General features: G+C 47.4%; 3 protein-coding genes across 4 annotated transcripts; 1 reads left to right on the top strand and 2 right to left on the bottom strand.

Annotated features, from left to right (window-relative positions):
* Positions 1 to 254: 254 nt before the first annotated feature.
* mcm2 (minichromosome maintenance complex component 2) lies at positions 255 to 18,678 on the bottom strand. The gene is made up of 16 exons (XM_014168247.2): positions 18,592 to 18,678; positions 17,599 to 17,783; positions 17,251 to 17,414; positions 16,986 to 17,110; positions 16,704 to 16,842; positions 14,762 to 14,981; positions 14,303 to 14,510; positions 13,988 to 14,122; positions 13,512 to 13,703; positions 11,707 to 11,800; positions 5,761 to 6,011; positions 5,078 to 5,317; positions 4,679 to 4,921; positions 4,220 to 4,402; positions 2,417 to 2,572; positions 255 to 895 (listed from the first exon to the last, which is right to left on the bottom strand). Exons 1-16 carry the CDS (start codon positions 18,595 to 18,597, stop codon positions 785 to 787), a joined length of 2,652 nt encoding a protein of 883 aa, XP_014023722.1. The 5' UTR covers positions 18,598 to 18,678; the 3' UTR covers positions 255 to 784.
* Positions 18,679 to 19,015: 337 nt separating this feature from the next.
* ccdc51 (coiled-coil domain containing 51) lies at positions 19,016 to 22,152 on the bottom strand. 2 transcript variants are annotated; one of them, XM_014168246.2, is made up of 4 exons: positions 21,721 to 22,152; positions 20,803 to 21,204; positions 20,306 to 20,470; positions 19,016 to 20,086 (listed from the first exon to the last, which is right to left on the bottom strand). In XM_014168246.2, exons 2-4 carry the CDS (start codon positions 21,142 to 21,144, stop codon positions 19,280 to 19,282), a joined length of 1,314 nt encoding a protein of 437 aa, XP_014023721.2. In that variant the 5' UTR covers positions 21,145 to 21,204; positions 21,721 to 22,152; the 3' UTR covers positions 19,016 to 19,279. The 2 variants fall into 2 exon arrangements, with proteins under 2 accessions (XP_014023721.2, XP_014023720.2); XM_014168245.2 differs by having other exon boundaries at positions 21,742 to 22,141.
* Positions 22,153 to 24,017: 1,865 nt separating this feature from the next.
* tma7 (translation machinery associated 7 homolog) lies at positions 24,018 to 26,164 on the top strand. The gene is made up of 4 exons (XM_014168243.2): positions 24,018 to 24,229; positions 24,739 to 24,794; positions 24,958 to 25,045; positions 25,490 to 26,164. The coding sequence occupies exons 1-4, from the start codon at positions 24,214 to 24,216 to the stop codon at positions 25,522 to 25,524; spliced, it is 195 nt and encodes a 64-aa protein (XP_014023718.1). The 5' UTR covers positions 24,018 to 24,213; the 3' UTR covers positions 25,525 to 26,164.
* The last annotated feature ends 396 nt before the right edge of the window (positions 26,165 to 26,560 follow it).

Raw genomic sequence — 26,560 nt, 5'->3', positions numbered from 1 at the left:
GACATTCCTGCTGTCAGCATGCCAATCGCACGCTCCTTCAAAACTTGACATCAGTAGTATTGTGTTGTGGACAATACAGCACGTTTATGGACCCAACACAAGGTGCACCTGTGTAATGATCATGCCATTTCATCAATTTTGATAATCCATCCACCTGACAGGTGTGGGCTATCTTGGCAAAGGAGAAATGCTCACTAACAGGGAAAAAACACATTTTTGCACAAAATGAGAGAAATTAGCTTTATGTGCATATGTAAAATTTATGTCATTTTTTTTTTATTTCAGCTCATGAAACCAACACTTTACATGTTGCGTTTATTTCTTTGCGACGTGTACACGGTGCAGTCAAAGAATGATGCAATATTTTAGTTCTGGGTCGACTGAAATTAACCCTGAACTATTGTAGTTCATCTTTCAAAAAAACTAATACAGCTAAACAATTACATTACAAAAACTCTTACATTTGATAACACACAAGCTGTGTTCCAAGATGAGAAAGTTGAAAAGTTCGTAATGAAGAAATATACAGTTTACGTTCACACAAGTCGTACATGAATCCAGACTAATTGTAACATTGATAAGAAACTGGGCCATTTTACAACTTATTAGAATTCTTCCAACAGGATGACAAACATTTACAATTATTTACACATCCAGACTGAGATAGTGCCCCAAATGGCACCCTATGGGCCCTGGTCCAAAACTAGTGCACTACATAGGGAATAGGGTGCATTGAGAACGCAGAAGGTAGTCTTTTTCCCCAGGCAACAGCAGATCGACAGATTTAGAACTGCTGTAGGATCAACTTCTTCTTCATGTCGTGAGAGAACTTGTTGGATCGGAACGCCTCGCTGTCATAGAACGCTGACAGGTTGTGGATGCTGATCTGTCTGGCCTGGGGAAGGAGAGAACACAACAATTCAACTATACTGAACAAAAATAAAATGCAACAATTAAAAAAGATTTTACTGAGTTACAGTTCATATGAAGAAATCAGTCAATTTAAATAAATTCATTGGGCCTCAATCTATGGATTTCACATGACTGGTAATACATATGCGTCTGTTGGTAGCAGATGCAACCCCCCCACCCTCCGCAAAAAAATGTCCGACAGGATCTCGTCACGGTATTCCTTTTCATTCAAATTGCCATGGATAAAATGCAATTGTGTTAGTTGTCCATAGCTTATGTCTGCCCATTCCATAACCCCAAAGCCACCAGGGGGCACTCGTTTTACAGGAAACTGCTTGCCCACACAACGCCATACATGTTGTCTGCGTTGTAAGGCCAGTTGGACGTACTGCCAAACTCTGAAATGACTTGAGGTGGCTTATGGGAGAGAAACAAACGTTAAATTCTCTGGCAACAGCTCTGGTGGACATTCCTGCAGTCAGCATGCCAATTGCACTCTCCCTCAACTCGAGACATCTGAGGCATTGTGTTGTGTGACAAAACTGCACAATTTAGAGTGGCCTTTTGTCCCCAGCACAAGGTGCACCTGTGTAATGATCATGCTGTTAAATCAGCTTCTTCACATGCCCCACCTGTCAGGTGGATGTATTATATTGGCAAAGAAATGCTCACTAACAGGGATGTACACAAAATTAGAAAATAAGCTTGTTGTGCGTATGGAACATTTCTGGGATCTTTTATTTCAGCTCATGAAACATGGGACCAACAATTTACATGTTGCGTTTATATTTTTGATCAGTGTATATCAGCATCGACAAAGTTAAAACATTTTGCCCAAGGGGAAGAACAGAAATAGAAAGCAACTTCACACTACTTCTCTATACCACCTTTACTCCACACAGAAGCGTACAAAGTTCTCCCTCCATTTGGAAAATCTGACCATAATTCTATCCTCCTGATTCCTGCTTACAAGCAGAAACGAAAGCAGGAAGCACCAGCAACTCGTTCAATACGGAAGTGGTCAGATGACGCGGATGCTACAGGAGTGTTCTGCTGCACAGAGAGGAATGTTACGGGATTCATCAAATGGTACACCACCTCAGTCACTGGCTTCATCAATAAGTGCATCAACGACGTCGTCCCCACAGTGACTGTACGTACATATCCCAACCAGAAGCCAAGGATTACAGGAAACATTTGCACAGAGCTAAAGGCTAGAGCTGCCGCTTTCAAGGAGCGGGACACTTATGAAATCCCGCCATGCCCTCAGATGAACCATCAAACAGGCAAAGCTTCAATGCAGGACTAAGACTGAATCCTATTGCGCTGACGCTGTTAGCATCTTGCTAGAATACAATGAGGGAGAGGAGACCGAGAGGAAACCATCTCAGATTGAGATTGCACCCTGGTTAGCAGCTTGGTATAGTACATTACAGTAGAAATGTAAGTAATACATTTTACACCATTCATTAAGACACCACCATCATGACTAGCAGCTCATTACCTTGTCCACCAGGTCTTTCTCTGGGATCTCGATGGTGTCCTGCTGTGCTCCGTACCGGTTCCTCTGATACGCCACCTGCTCCGACACCAGCTGCTTCAGGATGAACAGCAGCAACTCATTGTTGTCTTTTCTGAACGCCAGGTAACGGGCAAACGTCTAGAGAGAGGAGGAAACGAGGGATAAGTTAGCAGACCTGCCAACCCTGTCCAATTTTTTAGAGTACCAGACACGTGCGGCATATTGATTCAACATGCGCCGAATTGAGATTCCCCCACACGCTCGTGCGTATGCTGTTTGTGAGTCTGATCGCAATTATAGAACTGTACCAAATCAAGTCTATAAAAAAGGTCAGAATACTTTCTTTCTTGGCAGCCTTCCATTTACACACATGGTAAAAGTCACTAAGCAGATGTAAATAGAAATAATAGAGGGCCTTTATTGGTGGAGATTACATGTACAGTGTAGAATGGAGATGATCATCTAGAACGGTTTTCTAAGCACAAGTTTAGTCTCTATAGTAGAGGAATGCTCGTCACCTCTCAAACAGGGCCAATCACAAGTTTGGGCTTTTTTTAGACACGGTTCCTAATCAACACTAAAAGCAAAATCATTTTGAAAACATAAAAAAACTAAATAATCGCATCGACAGACCGCAAACTGGCTACACAAAGCTTAACAAGGCTAAGCTTGTTCAGTAGGCTCCCGCAAAGGGAACCCGACCGCTCGCTGTTCAGTAGGCTCCCGCAAAGGGAACCCGACCGCTGTTCGCTATTAAGAGTCCGGTGTTTCAGCCTATGTAAAAGGTGCCCATTGTATTTCTTTGCAGCCCATACATCATTTCAGATTTTTGAAATTGATACAAATCTAAAATCTAGTGCCAAGGCATTTTAGAAGCATTGCCTCTATAGCTAATACCGGACACTCGTTCAATCTTCTAAACTCCCCACTCCATTTAATGACAAGAGATTTATATTCATTTTTTATTATACTTTTTGTTACATGGATCATAATTAGTTTCAGGTTGCGTGATCCTCGTAATGTTAAGTGGAAAATACACATTTAATTCTGCGTCCCGTTAGTTGTATCACAATCGCACAAATACGACCAGTTATTTTTCATATTTGCATTTCTTTCGCTAGCAAATGCGAGTGAACTGCTGGTACTTATAGAGCCCACTGAATGTCTTATGTTCGCTAATGTTGAAACAATTAGTGTTTACCTTTCCACAACACACGGAGTGGAAAAGGGATTTGTCCATGCGTTTATGTACAGCTGACAGTCAGTATTCATCTCCATGTCCGCTGACACAAACTCCGTACATGTCTGTGTGATGCAGCTCGAGAATCGGATGTTAGATTTACTCAGTGGATTTGTTTTTTTATTAAAATGTAAAAAATTAAAAAAAAAGATAAAAGAAAAAAGACAATTGATTTCTGCTTTTAACTCAGATCTAGACAGAGAATTGCATAGTTGGTGCATGTTCGCAGGTCTACGTTAGTTTCAGAATAAAAAGCAGCAGCTTGTCGTCTAGCCTGAGCGCCAGGTAACATCTAGAGGACCAAGAACCAGTGTTTGACATAGTGGATTCACTGTTGTGACACAGACAGTCCAATCCTTATACATTAATAGTGTATGACCACTAAGTGGAGACAAATCTATGTTGGGCTTTTTCCCTCCTGCACCATCTTACCCTTTACAGAACTAGAAGAACACATATTACCCTTTTCCGTTGCAAAACGTTTTGCTACAATTTGCTCTAGTGAACACGACCCACGTATAGTCTAGCACATTCTCTGTGCTTACCTTCCTCATGCTCCTCATGACGCTGAACTTCTGAGTGTCGATGAAGCTCTCCAGCATGACTCTGATGGCCATGTTGACGTCATCCTCCACGACGTAGTCTCGGAGGTGCATCCTGGCGTGGGCCTCAGCCATGCGGATCATAGACTCGATGTGACGCACCGTGATGGGGATGCTGCCTGTCGCCTACAGACACATTCACTTATTGAATTATTATTGGCAGTAGACAGTTTGGACATGTGATGGTCACGACACCCCTCAAGGACATAATACATGTTGAAGTATCCGTTTCAGGTTCAGCATCAACTCAGAAAGGGAATTGAAATATAAATGAAATATTCTGAGACATGAAATCGACCCATGCCAGCTAAGGGCCTTGCATTATCTCCCCAGGCTTTAGCTCAGCTAGCTAGCTTACAGTCTTACCGGCTGAGGGCTCGAACCACCGGTTGTGACACTCACCATGGACTCTTTGCGCAGATCGCTGTAGATGTGAGCCACCTTATCCTGGTCCATCTGGTTGAGTTTGGGCCGGACCCTTTCCTTGGAGTACATGATGTATTTCCTCAGCAGCTCCTGGGGGATAGGAGGTACGTCTGTGGTGTTGGGCAGAACCACCTCCTCCAAGCCAGCCATGCCACCCTCCTTGTTGCTGGGATGATGCTTGATGTGGCTGCCCACCACGAAACGAGCCAGCATCTCATCCTGTAAATGGTGGACAAAGACAAGTCAGAAGGTTGCAATATTGCAAAGAACAAGTGTCAATTAATTCAGCGAACTAACAAAACATCCGGTCATATCATTATAGGGATGATGCGAGAACAACAATAGAAAGCTGAGAAGTTGGCCAATAGTCTTTACCTGCACTGGGTCCACAGTATCTCTGACAACACACAGGATGTCAAAACGAGACACGATGGGCTCGGTCAGATCCACGTTCTCAGAGAAGGTCAGAGACGGGTCGTAGCGACCACCGATAGGGTTGGCAGCAGCGATGATAGTACAGCGTGCCTGGAGCGAGGTGACGATGCCAGCCTTGGAGATGGAGATGCTCTGTTGTTCCATGGCCTCATGGATACTGGTCCTGTCTGCATCGTTCATCTGGAGAGAAGAGACATGTTCAGCACTGCAGTCTACAGGAGTGTCACTGACAGGAAAAACTACACTTGTTATTCCATGTTATTGTTAGGTCTTCCTGACCTGAAAATACTCATGGCCCTGCACAAGGCACTGAACAGTTTTAAATGAACAAATCCTTTACTTTGAATGTTGCTGGGAATATACTATACTTGGTCTCCTTAGTCTAACCTACACCTTAACAACCCCCCCCCCACACCTTAACAACCCCCCCCCCCCCCACACACACACACACCTTAACAACCCCCCCACACCTTAACAACCCCCTTTCCCACCCAAACCTTAAAGTCAATGAGACAGACCCCTCTGTCCACTAACACCAAGGTTCTAGCCTCTAGTCCACTCCCTTAGTCTAACTCTAATCCAAATCCCTCTCTCCCATCATATCAAGCCTTTCTCCCTCTCACCTTGTCAAACTCGTCGATAAGACAGACCCCTCTGTCCGCTAAGACCAGTGCTCCAGCCTCTAGAGTCCACTCCCTGGTGACCGGGTGTCTCTGTACGTAGGCGGTCAGGCCCACAGCGGAGGCTCCCTGGCCGGTGGTGAACACCGCTCTGCTGGCCACCTTCTCAACATACTTCAAGAACTGGGACTTGGCCGTACCAGGGTCACCGCACAGGAGCACGTTGAGGTCACCTCGCACCTTGTGCTTCCCACCTGGAGAAAAGAGGAAGGCCAGACGCATCAGAACAGAGGAAGGGCTAGACGCCAGACGCGTCAGAACAGAGGAAGGGCCAGACGCCAGACGCGTCAGAACAGAGGAAGGGCCAGACGCCAGACGCGTCAGAACAGAGGAAGGGCCAGACGCCAGACGCGTCAGAACAGAGGAAGGGCTAGACGCCAGACGCGTCAGAACAGAGGAAGGGCTAGACGCCAGACGCGTCAGAACAGAGGAAGGGCTAGACGCCAGACGCGTCAGAACAGAGGAAGGGCTAGACGCCAGACGCGTCAGAACAGAGGAAGGGCTAGACGCCAGACGCGTCAGAACAGAGGAAGGGCTAGACGCCAGACGCGTCAGAACAGAGGAAGGGCTAGACGCCAGACGCGTCAGAACAGAGGAAGGGCTAGACGCCAGACGCGTCAGAACAGAGGAAGGGCTAGACGCCAGACGCGTCAGAACAGAGGAAGGGCTAGACGCCAGACGCGTCAGAACAGAGGAAGGGCTAGACGCCAGACGCGTCAGAACAGAGGAAGGGCTAGACGCCAGACGCGTCAGAACAGAGGAAGGGCTAGACGCCAGACGCGTCAGAACAGAGGAAGGGCTAGACGCCAGACGCGTCAGAACAGAGGAAGGGCTAGACGCCAGACGCGTCAGAACAGAGGAAGGGCTAGACGCCAGACGCGTCAGAACAGAGGAAGGGCCAGACGCCAGACGCGTCAGAACAGAGGAAGGGCTAGACGCCAGACGCGTCAGAACAGAGGAAGGGCCAGACGCCAGACGCGTCAGAACAGAGGAAGGGCCAGACGCCAGACGCGTCAGAACAGAGGAAGGGCCAGACGCCAGACGCGTCAGAACAGAGGAAGGGCCAGACGCCAGACGCGTCAGAACAGAGGAAGGGCCAGACGCCAGACGCGCGTCAGAACAGAGGAAGGGCCAGACGCCAGACGCGTCAGAACAGAGGAAGGGCCAGACGCCAGACGCGTCAGAACAGAGGAAGGGCCAGACGCCAGACGCGTCAGAACAGAGGAAGGGCCAGACGCCAGACGCGTCAGAACAGAGGAAGGGCCAGACGCCAGACGCGTCAGAACAGAGGAAGGGCCAGACGCCAGACGCGTCAGAACAGAGGAAGGGCCAGACGCCAGACGCGTCAGAACAGAGGAAGGGCCAGACGCCAGACGCGTCAGAACAGAGGAAGGGCCAGACGCCAGACGCGCGTCATAACAGAGGAAGGGCCAGACGCCAGACGCGTCAGAACAGAGGAAGGGCCAGACGCCAGACGCGCGTCAGAACAGAGGAAGGGCCAGACGCCAGACGCGTCAGAACAGAGGAAGGGCCAGACGCCAGACGGCGTCAGAACAGAGGAAGGGCTAGACGCCAGACGCGTCAGAACAGAGGAAGGGCTAGACGCCAGACGCGTCAGAACAGAGGAAGGGCTAGACGCCAGACGCGTCAGAACAGAGGAAGGGCTAGACGCCAGACGCGTCAGAACAGAGGAAGGGCTAGACGCCAGACGCGTCAGAACAGAGGAAGGGCTAGACGCCAGACGCGTCAGAACAGAGGAAGGGCTAGACGCCAGACGCGTCAGAACAGAGGAAGGGCTAGACGCCAGACGCGTCAGAACAGAGGAAGGGCTAGACGCCAGACGCGCGTCAGAACAGAGGAAGGGCTAGACGCCAGACGCGTCAGAACAGAGGAAGGGCTAGACGCCAGACGCGTCAGAACAGAGGAAGGGCTAGACGCCAGACGCATCATAACAGAGGAAGGGCCAGACGCGTCAGAACAGAGGAAGGGCCAGACGCCAGACGCGTCAGAACAGAGGAAGGGCCAGACGCCAGACGCGTCATAACAGAGGAAGGGCCAGACGCCAGACGCGTCAGAACAGAGGAAGGGCCAGACGCCAGACGCGTCAGAACAGAGGAAGGCTAGACGCCAGACGCGTCAGAACAGAGGAAGGGCTAGACGCCAGACGCGTCAGAACAGAGGAAGGGCTAGACGCCAGACGCGTCAGAACAGAGGAAGGGCTAGACGCCAGACGCGTCAGAACAGAGGAAGGGCTAGACGCCAGACGCATCAGAACAGAGGAAGGGCTAGACGCCAGACGCATCAGAACAGAGGAAGGCTAGACGCCAGACGCATCAGAACAGAGGAAGGGCTAGACGCCAGACGCATCAGAACAGAAGAAGGGCCAGACGCCAGACGCGTCAGAACAGAGGAAGGGCCAGACGCCAGACGCGTCAGAACAGAGGAAGGGCTAGACGCCAGACGCGTCATAACAGAGGAAGGGCTAGACGCCAGACGCATCAGAACAGAGGAAGGGCCAGACGCGCCAGAACAGAGGAAGGGCTAGACGCCAGACGCGTCAGAACAGAGGAAGGGCTAGACGCCAGACGCGTCAGAACAGAGGAAGGGCTAGACGCCAGACGCGTCAGAACAGAGGAAGGGCTAGACGCCAGACGCATCAGAACAGAGGAAGGGCCAGACGCGTCAGAACAGAGGAAGGGCTAGACGCCAGACGCGTCAGAACAGAGGAAGGGCTAGACGCCAGACGCGTCAGAACAGAGGAAGGCCAGACGCCAGACGCGTCAGAACAGAGGAAGGGCCAGACGCCAGACGCGTCAGAACAGAGGAAGGGCTAGACGCCAGACGCGTCAGAACAGAGGAAGGGCTAGACGCCAGACGCGTCATAACAGAGGAAGGGCTAGACGCCAGACGCATCAGAACAGAGGAAGGGCCAGACGCGCCAGAACAGAGGAAGGGCTAGACGCCAGACGCGTCAGAACAGAGGAAGGGCTAGACGCCAGACGCGTCATAACAGAGGAAGGGCCAGACGCCAGACGCGTCAGAACAGAGGAAGGGCCAGACGCCAGACGCGTCAGAACAGAGGAAGGGCCAGACGCCAGACGCGTCAGAACAGAGGAAGGGCCAGACGCCAGACGCGTCAGAACAGAGGAAGGGCCAGACGCGTCAGAACAGAGGAAGGGCCAGACGCCAGACGCGTCAGAACAGAGGAAGGGCCAGACGCGTCAGAACAGAGGAAGGGCCAGACGCCAGACGCGTCATAACAGAGGAAGGGCTAGACGCCAGACGCATCAGAACAGAGGAAGGGCCAGACGCCAGACGCGCCATAACAGAGGAAGGGCCAGACGCGCCAGAACAGAGGAAGGGCTAGACGCCAGACGCGTCAGAACAGAGGAAGGGCCAGACGCCAGACGCGTCAGAACAGAGGAAGGGCCAGACGCCAGACGCGTCAGAACAGAGGAAGGGCCAGACGCGTCATAACAGAGGAAGGGCCAGACGCGCCATAACAGAGGAAGGGCTAGACGCCAGACGCGTCAGAACAGAGGAAGGGCTAGACGCCAGACGCGTCAGAACAGAGGAAGGGCTAGACGCCAGACGCGTCATAACAGAGGAAGGGCCAGACGCGCCAGAACAGAGGAAGGGCCAGACGCGCCAGAACAGAGGAAGGGCTAGACGCCAGACGCGCCAGAACAGAGGAAGGGCTAGACGCCAGACGCGCCAGAACAGAGGAAGGGCTAGACGCCAGACGCGTCATAACAGAGGAAGGGCCAGACGCGCCAGAACAGAGGAAGGGCTAGACGCCAGACGCGTCATAACAGAGGAAGGGCCAGACGCGCCAGAACAGAGGAAGGGCTAGACGCCAGACGCGCCAGAACAGAGGAAGGGCTAGACGCCAGACGCGCCAGAACAGAGGAAGGGCTAGACGCCAGACGCGTCAGAACAGAGGAAGGGCTAGACGCCAGACGCGTCAGAACAGAGGAAGGGCTAGACGCCAGACGCGTCAGAACAGAGGAAGGGCTAGACGCCAGACGCGTCATAACAGAGGAAGGGCTAGCGCCAGACGCGCCAGAACAGAGGAAGGGCTAGACGCCAGACGCGTCATAACAGAGGAAGGGCTAGACGCCAGACGCGCCAGAACAGAGGAAGGGCTAGACGCCAGACGCGCCAGAACAGAGGAAGGGCTAGACGCCAGACGCGCCAGAACAGAGGAAGGGCTAGACGCCAGACGCGTCAGAACAGAGGAAGGGCCAGACGCGCCAGAACAGAGGAAGGGCTAGACGCCAGACGCGTCATAACAGAGGAAGGGCTAGACGCCAGACGCGTCAGAACAGAGGAAGGGCTAGACGCCAGACGCGTCAGAACAGAGGAAGGGCTAGACGCCAGACGCGTCAGAACAGAGGAAGGGCTAGACGCCAGACGCGTCAGAACAGAGGAAGGGCTAGACGCCAGACGCGTCAGAACAGAGGAAGGGCTAGACGCCAGACGCGTCAGAACAGAGGAAGGGCTAGACGCCAGACGCGTCAGAACAGAGGAAGGGCTAGACGCCAGACGCGTCAGAACAGAGGAAGGGCTAGACGCCAGACGCGTCAGAACAGAGGAAGGGCTAGACGCCAGACGCGTCAGAACAGAGGAAGGGCTAGACGCCAGACGCGTCAGAACAGAGGAAGGGCTAGACGCCAGACGCGTCAGAACAGAGGAAGGGCTAGACGCCAGACGCGTCAGAACAGAGGAAGGGCTAGACGCCAGACGCGTCAGAACAGAGGAAGGGCTAGACGCCAGACGCGTCAGAACAGAGGAAGGGCTAGACGCCAGACGCGTCAGAACAGAGGAAGGGCTAGACGCCAGACGCGTCAGAACAGAGGAAGGGCTAGACGCCAGACGCGTCAGAACAGAGGAAGGGCTAGACGCCAGACGCGTCAGAACAGAGGAAGGGCTAGGACGCCAGACGCGTCAGAACAGAGGAAGGGCTAGACGCCAGACGCGTCAGAACAGAGGAAGGGCTAGACGCCAGACGCGTCAGAACAGAGGAAGGGCTAGACGCCAGACGCGTCAGAACAGAGGAAGGGCTAGACGCCAGACGCGTCAGAACAGAGGAAGGGCTAGACGCCAGACGCGTCAGAACAGAGGAAGGGCTAGACGCCAGACGCGTCAGAACAGAGGAAGGGCTAGACGCCAGACGCGCGTCAGAACAGAGGAAGGGCTAGGACGCCAGACGCGTCAGAACAGAGGAAGGGCTAGACGCCAGACGCGTCAGAACAGAGGAAGGGCTAGACGCCAGACGCGGCTCAGAACAGAGGAAGGGCTAGACGCCAGACGCGTCAGAACAGAGGAAGGGCTAGACGCCAGACGCGTCAGAACAGAGGAAGGGCTAGACGCCAGACGCGTCAGAACAGAGGAAGGGCTAGACGCCAGACGCGTCAGAACAGAGGAAGGGCTAGACGCCAGACGCGTCAGAACAGAGGAAGGGCTAGACGCCAGACGCGTCAGAACAGAGGAAGGGCTAGACGCCAGACGCGTCAGAACAGAGGAAGGGCTAGACGCCAGACGCGTCAGAACAGAGGAAGGGCTAGACGCCAGACGCGTCAGAACAGAGGAAGGGCTAGACGCCAGACGCGTCAGAACAGAGGAAGGGCTAGACGCCAGACGCGTCAGAACAGAGGAAGGGCTAGACGCCAGACGCGTCAGAACAGAGGAAGGGCTAGACGCCAGACGCGTCAGAACAGAGGAAGGGCTAGACGCCAGACGCATCATAACAGAGGACTGTGTAGCCCTCATTCAAGAAAATTACTGAAAATTCATTTTTTTATTTTATCAAACAGCCAACTCAGTTTAAAGGAAGGTTGTTCTCCAGAAGGAGCGTTGGCTACCGCTGATGTTGAATGGGTCACCAACCTGGGTTCTTGGGCTCTCCACCAAACAGAGCCAGAGCCAAGCCTCTCTTGATGTCTTCATGGCCGTAGATGGAGGGGCCGATACTGGCGAAGACCTGCAGAGAGAAAGGAGACAGCCCAAGGGATGAACAGAGTGTACCGGTGGGGATGAACAGGGCGTACCGGTGGGGATGAACAGACGAAAGAAAATACAACAAAAAGCCAATCTACGGATATTGACAATTAACATTTGCTATAGACCCTGACCAGGTGAAAGCTATGATCCCTATTGATGTCACCTATCAGTGTAGATGAAGGGGAGGAGACAGGTTAAAGAAGGGTTTTTAAGTCTAGAGAGATGAATTGTGTATGTGTCCCATTCAGAGGGTGAATGGACAAAACTAAATATTTAAGTGCATTTGAACAGGGCATGGTAGTAGTTACAACGGTTTGTGACAAGAACTGCAACGCTGCTGGGTTTTTAACACTCAACAGTTTCCCGTGTGTATCAAGAATGGCCCACCACCCAAAGGACATAAAGCCAACTTGACAACTGTGGGAAGCATTGGAGTCAACATGGGCCAGCATCCCTGTGGAACACTTTAAACACCATGCCCCGATGAATTGAGGCTGTTCTGAGAGCCAAAAGGAAGAGGGTACAAATGAATATTAGGAAGGTGTTCCTAATGTTTTGTACATTCAGTCTATATTGTGCCAAAAGCCATTAATAATTGTTTCCACAGTACGTCAATGGGCTTGTATCTGTTATTAAATAAACCATACATAAAAGACGGAAAGACTTGTGACCACAAGGTCCTCCTACCGTACCAGCAGGGTCCCTCCTAACTCACCCTCTCTGATGTGTTCATGGTCTGACAGTTTACCAGTAGGTGTTACTAACTCACCCTCTCTGATGTGTTCATGGTCTGACAGTTTACCAGTAGGTGCTACTAACTCACCCTCTCTCTGATGTGTTTGTGGTCTGACAGTTTACCAGTAGGTGCTACTAACTCACCCTCTCTGATGTGTTTGTGGTCTGACAGTTTACCAGTAGGTGCTACTAACTCACCCTCTCTGATGTGTTCATGGTCTGACAGTTTACCAGTAGGTGCTACTAACTCACCCTCTCTCTGATGTGTTTGTGGTCTGACAGTTTACCAGTAGGTGCTACTAACTCACCCTCTGATGTGTTCATGGTCTGACAGTTTACCAGTAGGTGTTACTAACTCACCCTCTCTGATGTGTTCATGGTCTGACAGTTTACCAGTAGGTGCTACTAACTCACCCTCTCTGATGTGTTCATGGTCTGACAGTTTACCAGTAGGTGCTACTAACTCACCCTCTCTCTGATGTGTTTGTGGTCTGACAGTTTACCAGTAGGTGTTACTAACTCACCCTCTCTCTGATGTGTTCATGGTCTGACAGTTTACCAGTAGGTGCTACTAACTCACCCTCTCTGATGTGTTTGTGGTCTGACAGTTTACCAGTAGGTGCTACTAACTCACCCTCTGATGTGTTCATGGTCTGACAGTTTACCAGTAGGTGCTACTAACTCACCCTCTCTGATGTGTTCATGGTCTGACAGTTTACCAGTAGGTGCTACTAACTCACCCTCTCTCCGATGTGTTCATGGTCTGACAGTTTACCAGTAGGTGCTACTAACTCACCCTCTGATGTGTTCATGGTCTGACAGTTTACCAGTAGGTGCTACTAACTCACCCTCTCTGATGTGTTCATGGTCTGACAGTTTACCAGTAGGTGTTACTAACTCACCCTCTCTGATGTGTTCATGGTCTGACAGTTTACCAGTAGGTGCTACTAACTCACCCTCTCTCCGATGCGCTCGTCCTTGGACAAAGCCACGATGGCCTTGATGTCCTCGTCAGTGAGCTCAGCCACGGCCACTTTGTTGTCTCTACGAGCGATATGATTGGCCATGATGACCGTAGCGAACACTGGGAAGCCGTTGGCCATGTTCAGAGAGCCGTCATAGTTGTTGTTGTAGATGCCTGTCAGTTCCTGGAGGGAAAGAGCAGTTGTTAATAACCTAGCTACCTAGTCATAATAAGTCAACATTCTCTTTGACAACTCCAGACATGTTGCTGGGATGAGAAAATAAAAACAAGTAAAAAACATGGATGTTCAGAATGGCCTCGTCTTCATCAAGTACCTACTAAAATCATACTTAATGCAATGACATGCGTCTTTCGTCTCACAGCCCCGTACATCCCACTAGCAGACTATGTTAGTGCCCTACAGTGTTGAGAATTAGAGAGATTAGTTCTGTTATGAGTCAAACTCACTATTTCGTCTCCAGGTTTGCATTGGTCCACCAGGTCAGCCAACAGGATGGCATCTTTGGAGCGTGGGAGGCGGCCAGCGGCCATCTTCCCGGGGCTCTCCTGGATGGTGATTCGCTGGTAGTTCTGGTACACAGTCTGACAAAAAAAACATGTCTTATTTCTTGCCTTTATCTATTAGTCAGCCCCTCAGCCTTCACACTCTGGTGAAGAATCAGCCCTGGCGCTGAGGGCAGAAGCCTGGCTTCCGTTCCTGGTTCAACCTTATTAGATAGTATTTTTATTGATCCACTCATTTCTATTGGTCGACTGACTCACCAACTCCATATTAATGTCGAAGGGGCCGAAAGACTGGCACTCAGGGCAGGACCCTGGCTTCACTTCCTGGTTCTGGGACTGGAAGAAGGGCCCCAGGATGAAGTTACACTTGTTACAGTTGTACTTGACCATGCCCAGCTGAGGCAGAACACCTGTACAGCAGGTCACCACTCCACTGGTACGGATCAACTGGTTCAGGTGGAGTTGTCTGGAGAGGAGAAAATTAGCATGTTATTGTAAAAGCAATCATATTAATCCTGTGATGCAAGAGGCTCAGTATCAGCCTGGGTGCATGGGAGTTCCCTCAACTCTACTGCAATGTTGTTGTAGCTCTGTGATAACTGTAGAGGAGACTAGCCTCTCGCTCTGTTGTTATTGCAAAAGTTGGCCTGATCTAATGCTACATTTGTATCGCGGAGTCTACTTTTAAATCATGGAAGACATGTGATCAGTATTTACCGGAGGGATCTCAGCTCCTCGACGAGGGGCAGGTTGCAGATCCTGACGTGGATCTCGTGAGCGATGCGGTCGTATTTTGGGTACATGGCCAGGACTACCTCCTTGGCTGCCTCGTCAAATATCTTCAGCATCTCAGTAGGCGCCTCCGGCAGGAAGTAGGCCAGGACATGCTCCCTGGCTGCTAGGTCCTCGTAGTTCACCACCAGACTCTCCTTGTTCTCTGGACGGGGTTGGTTTAAATACATCAGTAATAATCTTTCTTCAAGACCGTGAACCTTTAGACACAGTCAAGGTCAACCCATTTCAAAGATCAGTTCAAGTAAAGCCAGGAGCAGAATCCCTAATGTTGTACTTCATATAGTTTGTTCTCTATCCTCTTTTTAAATAGTGAGCCAATGTGGTTTTCAGCACTTCCCTGACTGATCAAAACTAGTTCTCGGGCCTCCCGGGTGGCGCAGTGGTCTAATGCACTGCATCGCAGCTGTGCCACCAGAGACTCTGAGTTCGAGCCCAGGCTCTGTCGCAGCCGGGAGGCCCATGGGGCGGCGCACAATTGGCCCAGCGTCGTCCGGGTTAGGGATATCCTTGTCTCATCGTGCACTAGCGACTCCTGTGGCGGGCCGGGCGCAGTGCACGGTGTTTCCTCCGACACATTGGTGCGGCTGGCTTCCGGGTTGGATGCGTGCTGTGTTAAGCAGTGCGGCTTGGTCGACCTTCGCCTCTCCTGAGTTCATATGGGAGTTGTAGCGATGAGACAGTAACTACTAACAATTGGATACCACGAAAAAGGGGGTAAAAAATGATTTACAAAAAAAAAATCAATATAAAAATAAAATACGTATTATGATATGGTATAGTGAGGTCCCTGGCAATTCCCAGCCCTAGTATAGATAGTGAAAATTACCAATCACCTTGTGACTCTGCAGTCCAACTTCAGAACAGACCTAACAAAACTCCTGATACAAATACACTACATGCGGACACCTGCTCGTCGAACATCTCATTCCGAAATCATGGGCATTAATATGGAGTTGGTCCCCCCTTTGCTTTCGAGAAACCATTTTTTGTATGGACCTCACTTTGTGCACGGGGGCATTGTTATGCTGAAACAGGAAAGGGCCTTCCTCAAACTGTAGCCACGAAGTTGGAAACACAGAATCGTCTAGAATGCCGTTGTATTTCCCTTCACTGGAACTAAGGGGCCTAGCCCGAACCATAAAAAAATAAATAAACAAGACCCAGACCATTATTCCTCCTCCACCAAACTTTACAGTTGGCACTACGCAGTCGGGCAGGTGGCGTTCTCCTTGCATCCACCAAACCCAGATTTGTCCGTCAGACTGCTAGATGGTGAAGTGTGATTCATCACTCCAGTGAACGCATTTCCTCTGCTCCAGAGTCCAATGGAAGCGAGATTTACACCACTCCAGTCGACGCTTGGCATTGCACATGGTGATCTTAGGCTTGTGTGCAGCTGCTCGGCCATGGAAACCCATTTCATGACACCCCTGACAAACCTTTCATGTGCTGATGTTGTGTCCAGAGGCAGTTTGGAACTCAGTAGTGAGTGTTGCAAGCAAGGATAGACACATTTTACACACCTCAGCACTCCCGTTCTGTGAGATTGTGTGGCCTACCACTTAGCGGCTGAGCCGTTGTTGCTCCTAGACATTTCCACTTCACAATAACACTTACAGTTGACCGGGGCAGCTCTAGCAGGGAAGCGATTTGACTGACTTGTTGGAAAGGTGGCATCCTATGACGGTGCCACCTTGAAAGTCACTGAGCTCTTCAGTAAGGCCATTCTACTGCCAATGTTTGTCTATGGAGATTGCATGGCTGTGTGCTCGATTTTATAAACCTGTCAGCAACGGGTGTGGCTGAAATAGCCGATTCAACTAATTTGAAGGGGTGTCCACATATTTTTGTATATATAGAGTACCTTTGCACATGTCGCTGATCTTCTCCTTGAAGACATTGTGGCCGTTCTCATCTACGTGGGTGCGCAGGAAGTTCTTGAAGCGGTGGTAGATCTCCAGACGTGGCGCGGCCATGACCACCCACTCCCTGACAGAGTGGCCCTGCAAGCAATCCATCCATCCATCAATACATCCATCAACCAATCAACCGTTTGTTTAGCACATGTTGTACAAGGTAAAAATACAATGCCCTTCACAGAAAAATAAATAAATAATATGAATGAATATGATAAATATTTTATTACCTTCATGTCCTCCAGGTTCTCGATGCTCTCGATCATTTCCTCGTCGTCCGCCCCGGTGCCCTCTGCAGCCCGCTCCGCTAGGCGACGCCTCCGGGCCGGGCGCTCTTCATCCTCATCCTCACTGTCTGTTAGAAGGAAGAGGAAGGTGATGAGGAGTTTCTTAAACTGACCATTGTGTGTCGTTTCAATCCCACTATGTAAGAGTAGAACAATTAATCTTATGGTCAGAAAATATTTAAACAGACTATGACAAAGAACTTCTCACCATACAGTAGTCCTCTCCTCAGCCTGCCTCCCTGCTCCCTGTCTCTCCTCCTCATGGCGTCCTCAGCAGCAGCCCTGGCTCCAGGAGACAGCTCCGATAGCTCCTCATCAAGATCCAGACCCTCCACCTCATACCTGTCCAGCTCAGGAATGGCTCGGTAGTCTCTGCATGGGGAGGGATGGGAAGAATGGATAAGCAAATCATATTGTATTATATACCTATATCATTTGTGGTATAAGTGCTTAGTAAACATGCTAGAACCTGAAAACACTACATGTAAAGCACAACAGTACAAGACTACAGGGTCTGAACACCTCCCTCCCTTTCTCTCTCTCCTCCCTTGTTCACCTCTCCATTGCATCTCCAATCAGTTCCTCCCCATCTCCCTCCTCCTCAGGCAGAGTTCCTTCACCCAGGAGCCCCTCAGACTCATCCTCGAAGGGGGGCAAGTCTCTCCCGGGGCTGGAGGTCAGTTCCCCCCGCCTGGAGCCTCTGCTGGGGCTGGTTGCCATGTGATATGACTCAGATGAATCCTGACAACGGGAAAAGACAAAGCAGTCAAAATCAGCTGTATTTTGCATTGATACATTTGCTACAGACGTTACATTTCATATATTACAGAGTCCATCTATTGTCTCAACACACATAGTTTAGTGCTAGCTAGCATGCTAGCTGAGATTAATATACCTATTCCTTAAACATGGTGAACAAAGGCTCAAACTGTGGAAAGCAGTTTACTAGCCAGCTAGCTAACGTTAACTCGGTAACAGTCATTTACTGCTGCATTTAAAATGAGTCATTTAGCAGCTAACTTTCATAGTGACAATGATGTGCCTAGTTATGATGGCTGACAAACTGGCGAACTGTTGCTAGCTAGATAATAGAAGCCACGCAGATCAAATGTTTTGTGTAATTTAGTTAGTTAACTACATGGCAATGAACACGCTAATTTACCTATATAATATAAACGTTTAACTACAGATTTTAGATCAGTTTGATGTCTGACTAGCTAGCGAACTAATAAAGATGGATAATCACGGATGTAACGTTAACCAGAACATGATTTGTCTGTCACAGACAACGTGAGTCGATTCCTGACAGTTTCTCAACTTTGACTGGCGAGCAAAAGACACCACGAACAACAGAACTCCTCAGATAATTCATCAAGGAACATAAACAACTTTCAATGTAATGGGCTTTATTGGCATGGGAAACATGTTCACATTGCCAGAGCAAGTGGAATACATAAACGTGAAATAAACAATTAACTATCTGTCAAATAAGAAATATGTTGAAACATATAAAGTGAATATATTGCCGAGTTTGATGATAATCACTCACCGCCATTATTCCGTGCTTGCTCGTCTCTACTGCTGCCACGCAAATGGTTTTTTTTTTTTACCACTTACTTTTCCCGCCAAATCTTCACGTGATATACAAAGCGCGCGAAATATCATGAATATGTGATAATGGAACCAAAGAGCAGCATTATGATTGGTCAGAGCATAAAGAGTACTCTGTGATAGGTCAATCTAATGTAAGGCAGGATTCTTTGGATGCACTCGATTTGTTTCACTCAGAAAGCCGGGTAGCTGATTATCAGTTTTACTGAAGACATGACAAACAGAATTGTGCCGTGTTCTCACATATTGACCATCTTTTCTTTGTGAAATACACATGATATATTACGCTCATTTTTACAGGAATAATACATTATTTTTGCACTAATGTTTAGAACCATTTACATTAAAAAGATGACAAAATATTTGACAATGTATTACATTTTAATAGACAGTGCTCTAATTCAAATATTTTACAATGTATTACATTTGCTTTTTATCTAGATACAGCACTCAAATTATTTTAGCTTCACACTCAATATATACAGTATTGATTTAACATCAGTGCATGGTTCATTTTGCCTGTAGTAAAAACAAACAGCAATCACAATATTAATTTGTAATTATTTCTTTGTAAATCAAGATGGACCCTGTAAGATTAATATCACTCTTACAGTACATAACATTAGTTAAACACCTCTAAAGAGGATATACAGTGCAGGAACAGTGACAGCAAGTGCACCATAAGCCAGAACAGTGTTGTACATGGTAGTCTGGCTTATTGAGGCCTCAAGTCTTTTCTCTGTCTGGTCAAGACCTTGCATGACACTCTTAGTGTCGCAAACAAACGTCTGGGAATCTTGCTGACTTATAACTACTGACGGCTTTTCTTCCCTATGATAAGTCTCAATCAAGTTTTGAACAGCCAGAAGTTCTGATTCCACCTTCCCAACACTCTGTTCAAGCTGACCTAACTGTGGCTGGATGCCTTCTATAAGACTCTGTGCTTTCTGACTATAGAACAATATCTCTTTCAGAACTGCCTCGGAGGCACTCGGAGAAGGCTGGGGTGGAACCACGATGGGTTCCGGAACCCGAACAGCCACTGGCTTCTTCACATCCTTCTCAGCTACCAGCTGAGCTGCTCTATGCTGAAGTGTAACCCTCAGGGTTTCTATTAGGCCTCTCAGCTCCTGTTGTTGAGACTTATGCATACCGGCCTGGACTTTTATAGCCTCCTGTAGACTAACAGGTCCTTTCTGAGCCTCCAGTAGTAAGGTCTTCAGCTCCTGTAGGCGTACTCTGTTGATATAGGTTGACCCCATGACCCCTATCAAAGCTCCGAGCACTGAGCCTATCACAGACCAGTTCTTTGTGCGCTCCGCCCGAGTCCGCTCTTTTTCGTGGCTCTCACGCACACCAGCTGAGAATAAGGCAAACTTCTCTCGTTCTGCACCCTCTGCATTCTCATAGGCTGTCCGCAGGCGACGCTCCTCCTACAAAATGGTGAGAATGCCTTATTTCTTTAATAAAAATGTATACAACAACTAAAGTCGGCAATGTGAGTCTCCTCAACTCAAGCACAACAAACTGCTTTGCAGCTGACACTGTGTGAGTGCGCGTATTTTTATGGGATTGGGCAATGTGACAGCAAAAAGATACATTCATATTCAACAATGGATTGTACATCTGATTATGTCTCTTGACAGTATTACCTGCAGCAGCTTGTGCTCCAGTGTGGCCAGCTCCAGGTAGTGGGCCTCCTCTCGTGAGACCCGATCCAGTCGGTCTCTCACCTCCTTCAGCCTGACCTGTAGGGCCTCCAGGCTGCAATGGGCCTCGCGCACCATGCCTCTGGCCACCATGAAGGCCCTCTCTGCCTAAATATACAGATGATTAGAAATTTAGGGAAAGTATATGATCTGACTGGAAAAACCTCTGAGGCCTTAGTTATAGGCTATGGGTCTTGAGCTGTTCAGATTACAAGTTTAGGAAGCTGTGCGAGGAATAGAAACGGGAGTTTCCCTGACCACTTGACCTGAGCAGGAAGAACTCTGGGCACTAGTTATAGGTCTCCAGACAACATCTATACACAGGACCCAGAGTTTCCCCCCTTGTAAGGTCATGTGGTCAGGAAAAACTAAGCCTCAAGTGATGAAATAGCGAGATAGAGAAACATACCACAACCTTCAGTTTCCTGACTTGGACTTACCTCTGTGACTTGAGACTGAGCATCTCGGACTTCATTCAGGCCGACAAACTCCTCGTACCTCTCCCACCAGTAGTTAACTGTGTTTGACGCAGTGCTCACAGACTTCTGTCCCCACTGCTTCCCCAAGTCAGTCAGATTCTGTATTGTAGCCACAGCACGCTCTTGAATAGGAACAACAGGTTTGTCTGCTCCGTCATCTTTTGGAGATGGTGGCGGTTGTTGTTGTGTGCTGTAGGCCCTGCTGAAAGACACTGTCCCTCTAACCATGCCAGTGATGTGGAAACGGTAGAGACATGATGTCCCATGGCACCATGGTATGAGCTGTTTACCTCTGTACCTCATTGAGAAACCAGTGGGTTATATTCACTATGATGCTAAAGCACAAGACATTGGAGCTGCCACCTGTGTACAAATAACAATTTTTTTTTAAAATAATAATAAACAAGACAGTACAGTACAGTCAAAGCCTGTTGATGTTAGAGGTATCAATGAATGTTTATCAATGTTTTATAATGTTTCGACGTAGCTATCAAAAATGATTGAATAACTCTAGTTAGTAACGTTACAGTCTTAGTTACTGTACTTGTATCTCCCTGGCATTTCCTGTATCACCTCTGCTTCAAATATGCTGGGCTATCTGGAGGATAATATCTACATTTCTGCAACACTGCAGAAGCTCGGTTGACCTCTACAATGCTGGTGTTAATGGTTTCATTGAAAATCTATGGCCATTTTGGAAGTCATCCATGATGCAGTGGCTTAGACGCCCAATACATTACCATAGATAGCGGCCTAGCTAGCGTAGCTACCTAGCTAGCTAGCAGCTGACAGTTTTTAAACTTGCTTTAGGCAACCCAGGGCTAAATACACATCATGTTCTAGTCCTGGCTATTTTTCTCTGATTTGTTTTTTTTGTACCTAATAAGAATAATCACGTACCGGTTGTCTTCAAGTACTGAGCAAATTATCAGCTGGCTACAAAACGTACATAGTAATTTTATCATAAAATGTTTATGATCAGGCACATCACAAATATTCTGCATCCGGTTTAGAGTGGAAGTAAGGTCCTAACAGCGCGGATTAGAAACAAAGATTGTCTAATATATTGTCAAGATAGTCAAGTGACCGCTCTAACAATGAAAATACGCGTTCTCAAATATGTAAGAAAAGATTATGGATTATGGACAAGATACACGTCTCTGCCCTAACAGTGGTAGTCGTTGTCCACAAAACGTCTGTCTAGCTCCCGCCTATCCTTTCTTTGGATTAGTGGCTACATCTAATTTTTGTCATATTTTTTTGAATATTTGATGAGGGTTGTTGACGTCAACAGCCTGTATTTGATGAAGAGAGACGCTATATTTTTTATTTAACTAGGCAAGTCAGTTAAGAACAAATTCTAATTTACAATGACAGCCTACACCAGCCAAACCCTAACGATGCTGGGATAATTATGCGCCGCCCCCTATGGGACTCCCAATCACAGCCGGTTGTGATACAGCTTGGAATCGAACCAGGGTCTGTAGTGACACCTCCAGCACTGAGATGCAGTGCCTTAGACTGCTGCGCCACTCGGGAGCCCTAGTTTATGAATATGCATAGCAATCTCGAGACAACTCCAATATAAAGTGTTTTTTCTCAAAGTTTCCGGAATGTTACGTGTCCTATTTATATCAGTACAGTCATAACAACTTAAGCATTATGAAACTTCTATTCGATCAATAAACCTCACAGAGCAAATAAGCCATTACATTTTTTGGTTGACCAAATTCGTCACTCTCTCATTGACCTCCGTTTGAAAACCCCATGCTTGGTGAGCGAAACAAACGAAAATAGCCACCTGCTGGAGGGAGACAGATTTTCCACCGAGTTGGTCCTCTTCCTCTATGATATAAAGCATGCAGGAAGAGACCAGATCAGGTGGGACCATTCTAGTCAATGAGAGAGTAAACAAGCATGCGATCAACAGGCCAAAGAGACAGATATAGCTAGGACTCATCCTTGTATCTGTGCCATTATAGTGTCTATGACAGCATGGGCAGCGTCATTGAGGCTATCTCAATTTAAAGCTGTCCATTTTCATTTTATTCATTGGCAGATTGCTCCCAGCTCAGGAATCCCCACCCAGTTAACTCCTTTAAAATGGTGGAAGCCCTCATTGGCAATGTCCACGCTATAATAGGTTATATCCATGATGAGTGGCGCAGCGGTCTAAGACACTGCATCTCAGTGCAAGAGATGTCACTACAGTCCCTGGTTTGAATCCAGGCTGTATCACATCTGGCTGTGATTGGGAGTTCCATAGGGGGGCACACAATTGGCTGGGGTAGGCTGTCATTCTAAATAAGAATTTGTTCTTAACTGACTTGCCTAGTTAAATAAAAAAAATGGTACTCTATTTATCTCTATAGTAACAGTCATAACTCTGATATAAAGAGCGTGTTTGTAAATTCAATCTGGAGTGCCAGAGTGTGTTCTGGGGTTCATAAATTCAGAGCGCTTTGCTCTCGGAGCGTTCAGAGTGCACACTGGATGCTCTGGCCAAGGAGTAGGATTCATGCAAGCGTTCTGACCTCAGTCAAGCACCAAAGCTAACTGGCTAACTTGTTAGCTACTTCCAGACTCAAATGAGAGAACCTCACTGACCATTTTACTCGCCCTAGTAGACCTGGTTAGGCTGTTTTCATGTTATCCAGAGCGTTGGTAACTGTACCTGTGCTGCTGGCAACAATTGAATTACATTTTTTGATGACGTTTACTGACACCGGCCATATTCAATGGTTGTTGAGCGTTTGTAAATTCATCAGTTATTCAGCGCTCTGGCACACTCAGACGAGAGTGCTCTGAAATCGGAGTAGATAGCCAAGAGTGAGAAAAGCTGTCATCAAGGCAAAGGGTGGCTACTTTGAAAAATCTCAAATAGAAAATATATTCAGATTTGTTTAACACTGTTTTGGTTACTACATGATTCCACATGTGTTATTTCATAGTTTTGATGTCTTCACTATTATTCTAAAATGTAGAAAATAGTCAAAAACAAAGAAAAACCCTGGAATGAGTAGGTGTGTCTAAACCTTGACTGGTGCTGCATATTGTTTTTTTCGTTGTTTGTGTGGATTTTTGTTCACTATATTTTCCCGATAGTGGAATGACTTTTCTTTAGTGAAGTTTTTCACCCCCGTCCAGTTGATGGCGACAATACACCTGTTTTTTGTGTAGTTCGCCAATAAACCAGAAGAAGAAGAAGAAGAAGAAGAAGAAGAAGAAGCAGCAGCAGCAGCAGCTTATTTTCGTGGACAGACTTTTGGCGGAGTAGAATTTCTCGCTTAGCCTCTTCCTCTCTGTTAGAAAGCAACTGCGAACACGCTAGCTCAATTGTTTTATTTAGATTTTATTGAAACACTCGCAAATATGTCCGGAAGAGAAGGTGAGATTCACATTTACATATTTGACATACACCTCGATATTTATTTTAAGGTGTAAAGTAATAATGACGCTACTAGATAGAAAGTTGGTTAGCAACGACTGTCCAGTCTAGCTCGCTAACAACGTAATGTATGTATCTAGCTAGCTGGAATAGCTGGCGCCTGGCAAGTCTTGCTACTAATTTAGGCTAGAAAGCTGAGTCTTTTTACTGTGATGGCATTCGTATGTACCATATATGCCCATCCATTGCTGATTGCTCAAACCATCGTACTAACTACTCCTAGGTAATACATATATCAAAGTTATGGTTGATGGTTAGCTGTGTAATGTGTGAAACTGTCCCGCATGTCATGATCAGTTTAGCTAACTAGCCTCCTACCTTCTGAACGCTTCTGTGTGTGACGCGCTTATGCGGTATTCATTCATTCATTCATTCATTCATTCATTCATTCATTCACTATACATTGATTCATATCGATTGATTGATTGGGATATGTTCTTGTCTCATAGGTGGTAAAAAGAAGCCCTTAAAAGCTGCCAAGAAAGCGACTAAGGAGATGGATGATGTGAGTTTGTCATTGTTTGCACGATGTTATATGTAGCCTGTATCATTTAATATAAACTTCTAATGAGGGAACACTCAAGTGTTTTTCTAAATGTTGGAATTAAAATGTAGCCTAGTGTATTTCCAATGTAATCCTGATTCCATTTGCTTTATGTCAAATCCAGGATGAAATGGCCTTCAAACAGAAGCAGAAAGAAGACCAGAAAGCCTTGGATGCATTGAAGACGAAAGCAGCAGGAAAGGGACCATTAAGTAACAATGGATTCGTTTTTGTTGACGATCAGAATCTAATCAGGATTCCTATGTTTTTTCTGACTTACTGAACAGCCCAAAGTAATCAAAAGGTGGACTTTCAATTCGCCCAAAATTTACCCAACAACCCATACACTGACTCCACATATGCAGAGTTATTTTCCCTTGCCAATGTTTGTAACTGTTTTATACTGCAGCGGATAACGCCCATTAGCCCAAAGAAAAAGCATTGCAAGTCAACGCTGAGCTGAGGAGAATAGGTCTAGTGATTCTGATGTCGCTAGGTGGCAGTGTTGGCTTTCTGGGTTTTCTTGCCTTGTCATTCAATGTACTCTGCTTGCCACCGCTGTTTTAGTAGTCCCTCTTGTCTACTTGCATTTTCTAGAGAAAGTTAAACATATTTTGCATGGTTTTCTCATTCTCTTGATTTTCCTTTTCTTTCAGCTGGTGGAGGAATCAAGAAGTCTGGAAAGAAGTGATTATACATTAGGAAGACCATGTACTCATTTGTTGTTAAATCGCAGCCCCCTGTCAAATCCAACCCCTGCTAACCCCCCCCCCCTTTATTTTTTTCATTTGGGTCCATTGTAGAAAGCGGAAAAACATGTAATGACCTTTTTGAATAATTTCCAATGTGTTCTTGTCAAGAAAGTTCTGAAATAAACTATTGTAACTACTGCAGTACTTTCACTCAATCTATATTGAGATTCTGTCAAACACATCAGTATTAGCTACACTAGACATGCATACAGTACTAATATGACTAGTATTGTGGTAAGTTCAATGTAACTTTTCCCAAGCTTGATCATCTATCTTCAGCACCAGTTTCTCTAAATTCAGCTTCTCTGGTTGGATAAAGGCTTCCTCTCAAGCTCCATCACCTCCTTCACTCCCTCTGTCCATGTACAGGGTTCTATTTCCCAGTCCGCAAACCTGAAAATGAGTGAATCTTATCTACAATTTTTTTTTTTGGTGCATTTTTCTGCAGTTTTTTTGTGTGTGTGGAGTGATATTTGTAAAGGTGTTGCTGTTTTGTTCTGTGTTTAATACCCTGTTTTGACAATTTTCTTTAAGAGGAAAGTTTGGGAGATTCAGAATAAAGATCAATGATGCTGCTTACTCTGTTTTGTTGGTGTTGATCTTTTCAGCTCTACCTCCACAGGGTAATGGTGGCTCACCTTCAGGGCTTAATAAAGCACAGTAGTTACATGTTGAGACATGAGCCAGACGGCTCAACTTTGACATGTACTGTATTTCTATAGACAGGTTGTCACAATGTAGGCTACTAACATGTTCATTTCATCTAGTGCATTTGGAAAGTATTCAAAGCCCTTGATTTTTTCCCCCCCACATTTTGTTACGTTAACCTTATACTAAAATAGACAATGTTTTTCCTCTAACCCATAATAATGAAGCAAAAACTGATTTTAACTTTTTTTGCAAGTGTTACAAATAAACATACCTTATTTACCTAAATATTCAGACCCCTTTGAGACTTGAAATTGAGCTCGGGTG

Source organism: Salmo salar, chromosome ssa22, assembly GCF_905237065.1.
Source record: "Salmo salar chromosome ssa22, Ssal_v3.1, whole genome shotgun sequence".
Taxonomy (NCBI): domain Eukaryota; kingdom Metazoa; phylum Chordata; class Actinopteri; order Salmoniformes; family Salmonidae; genus Salmo; species Salmo salar.
The sequence above is the reverse complement of the archived record's forward strand: the minus strand, read 5'-3'. Positions and strand labels throughout refer to the sequence as shown.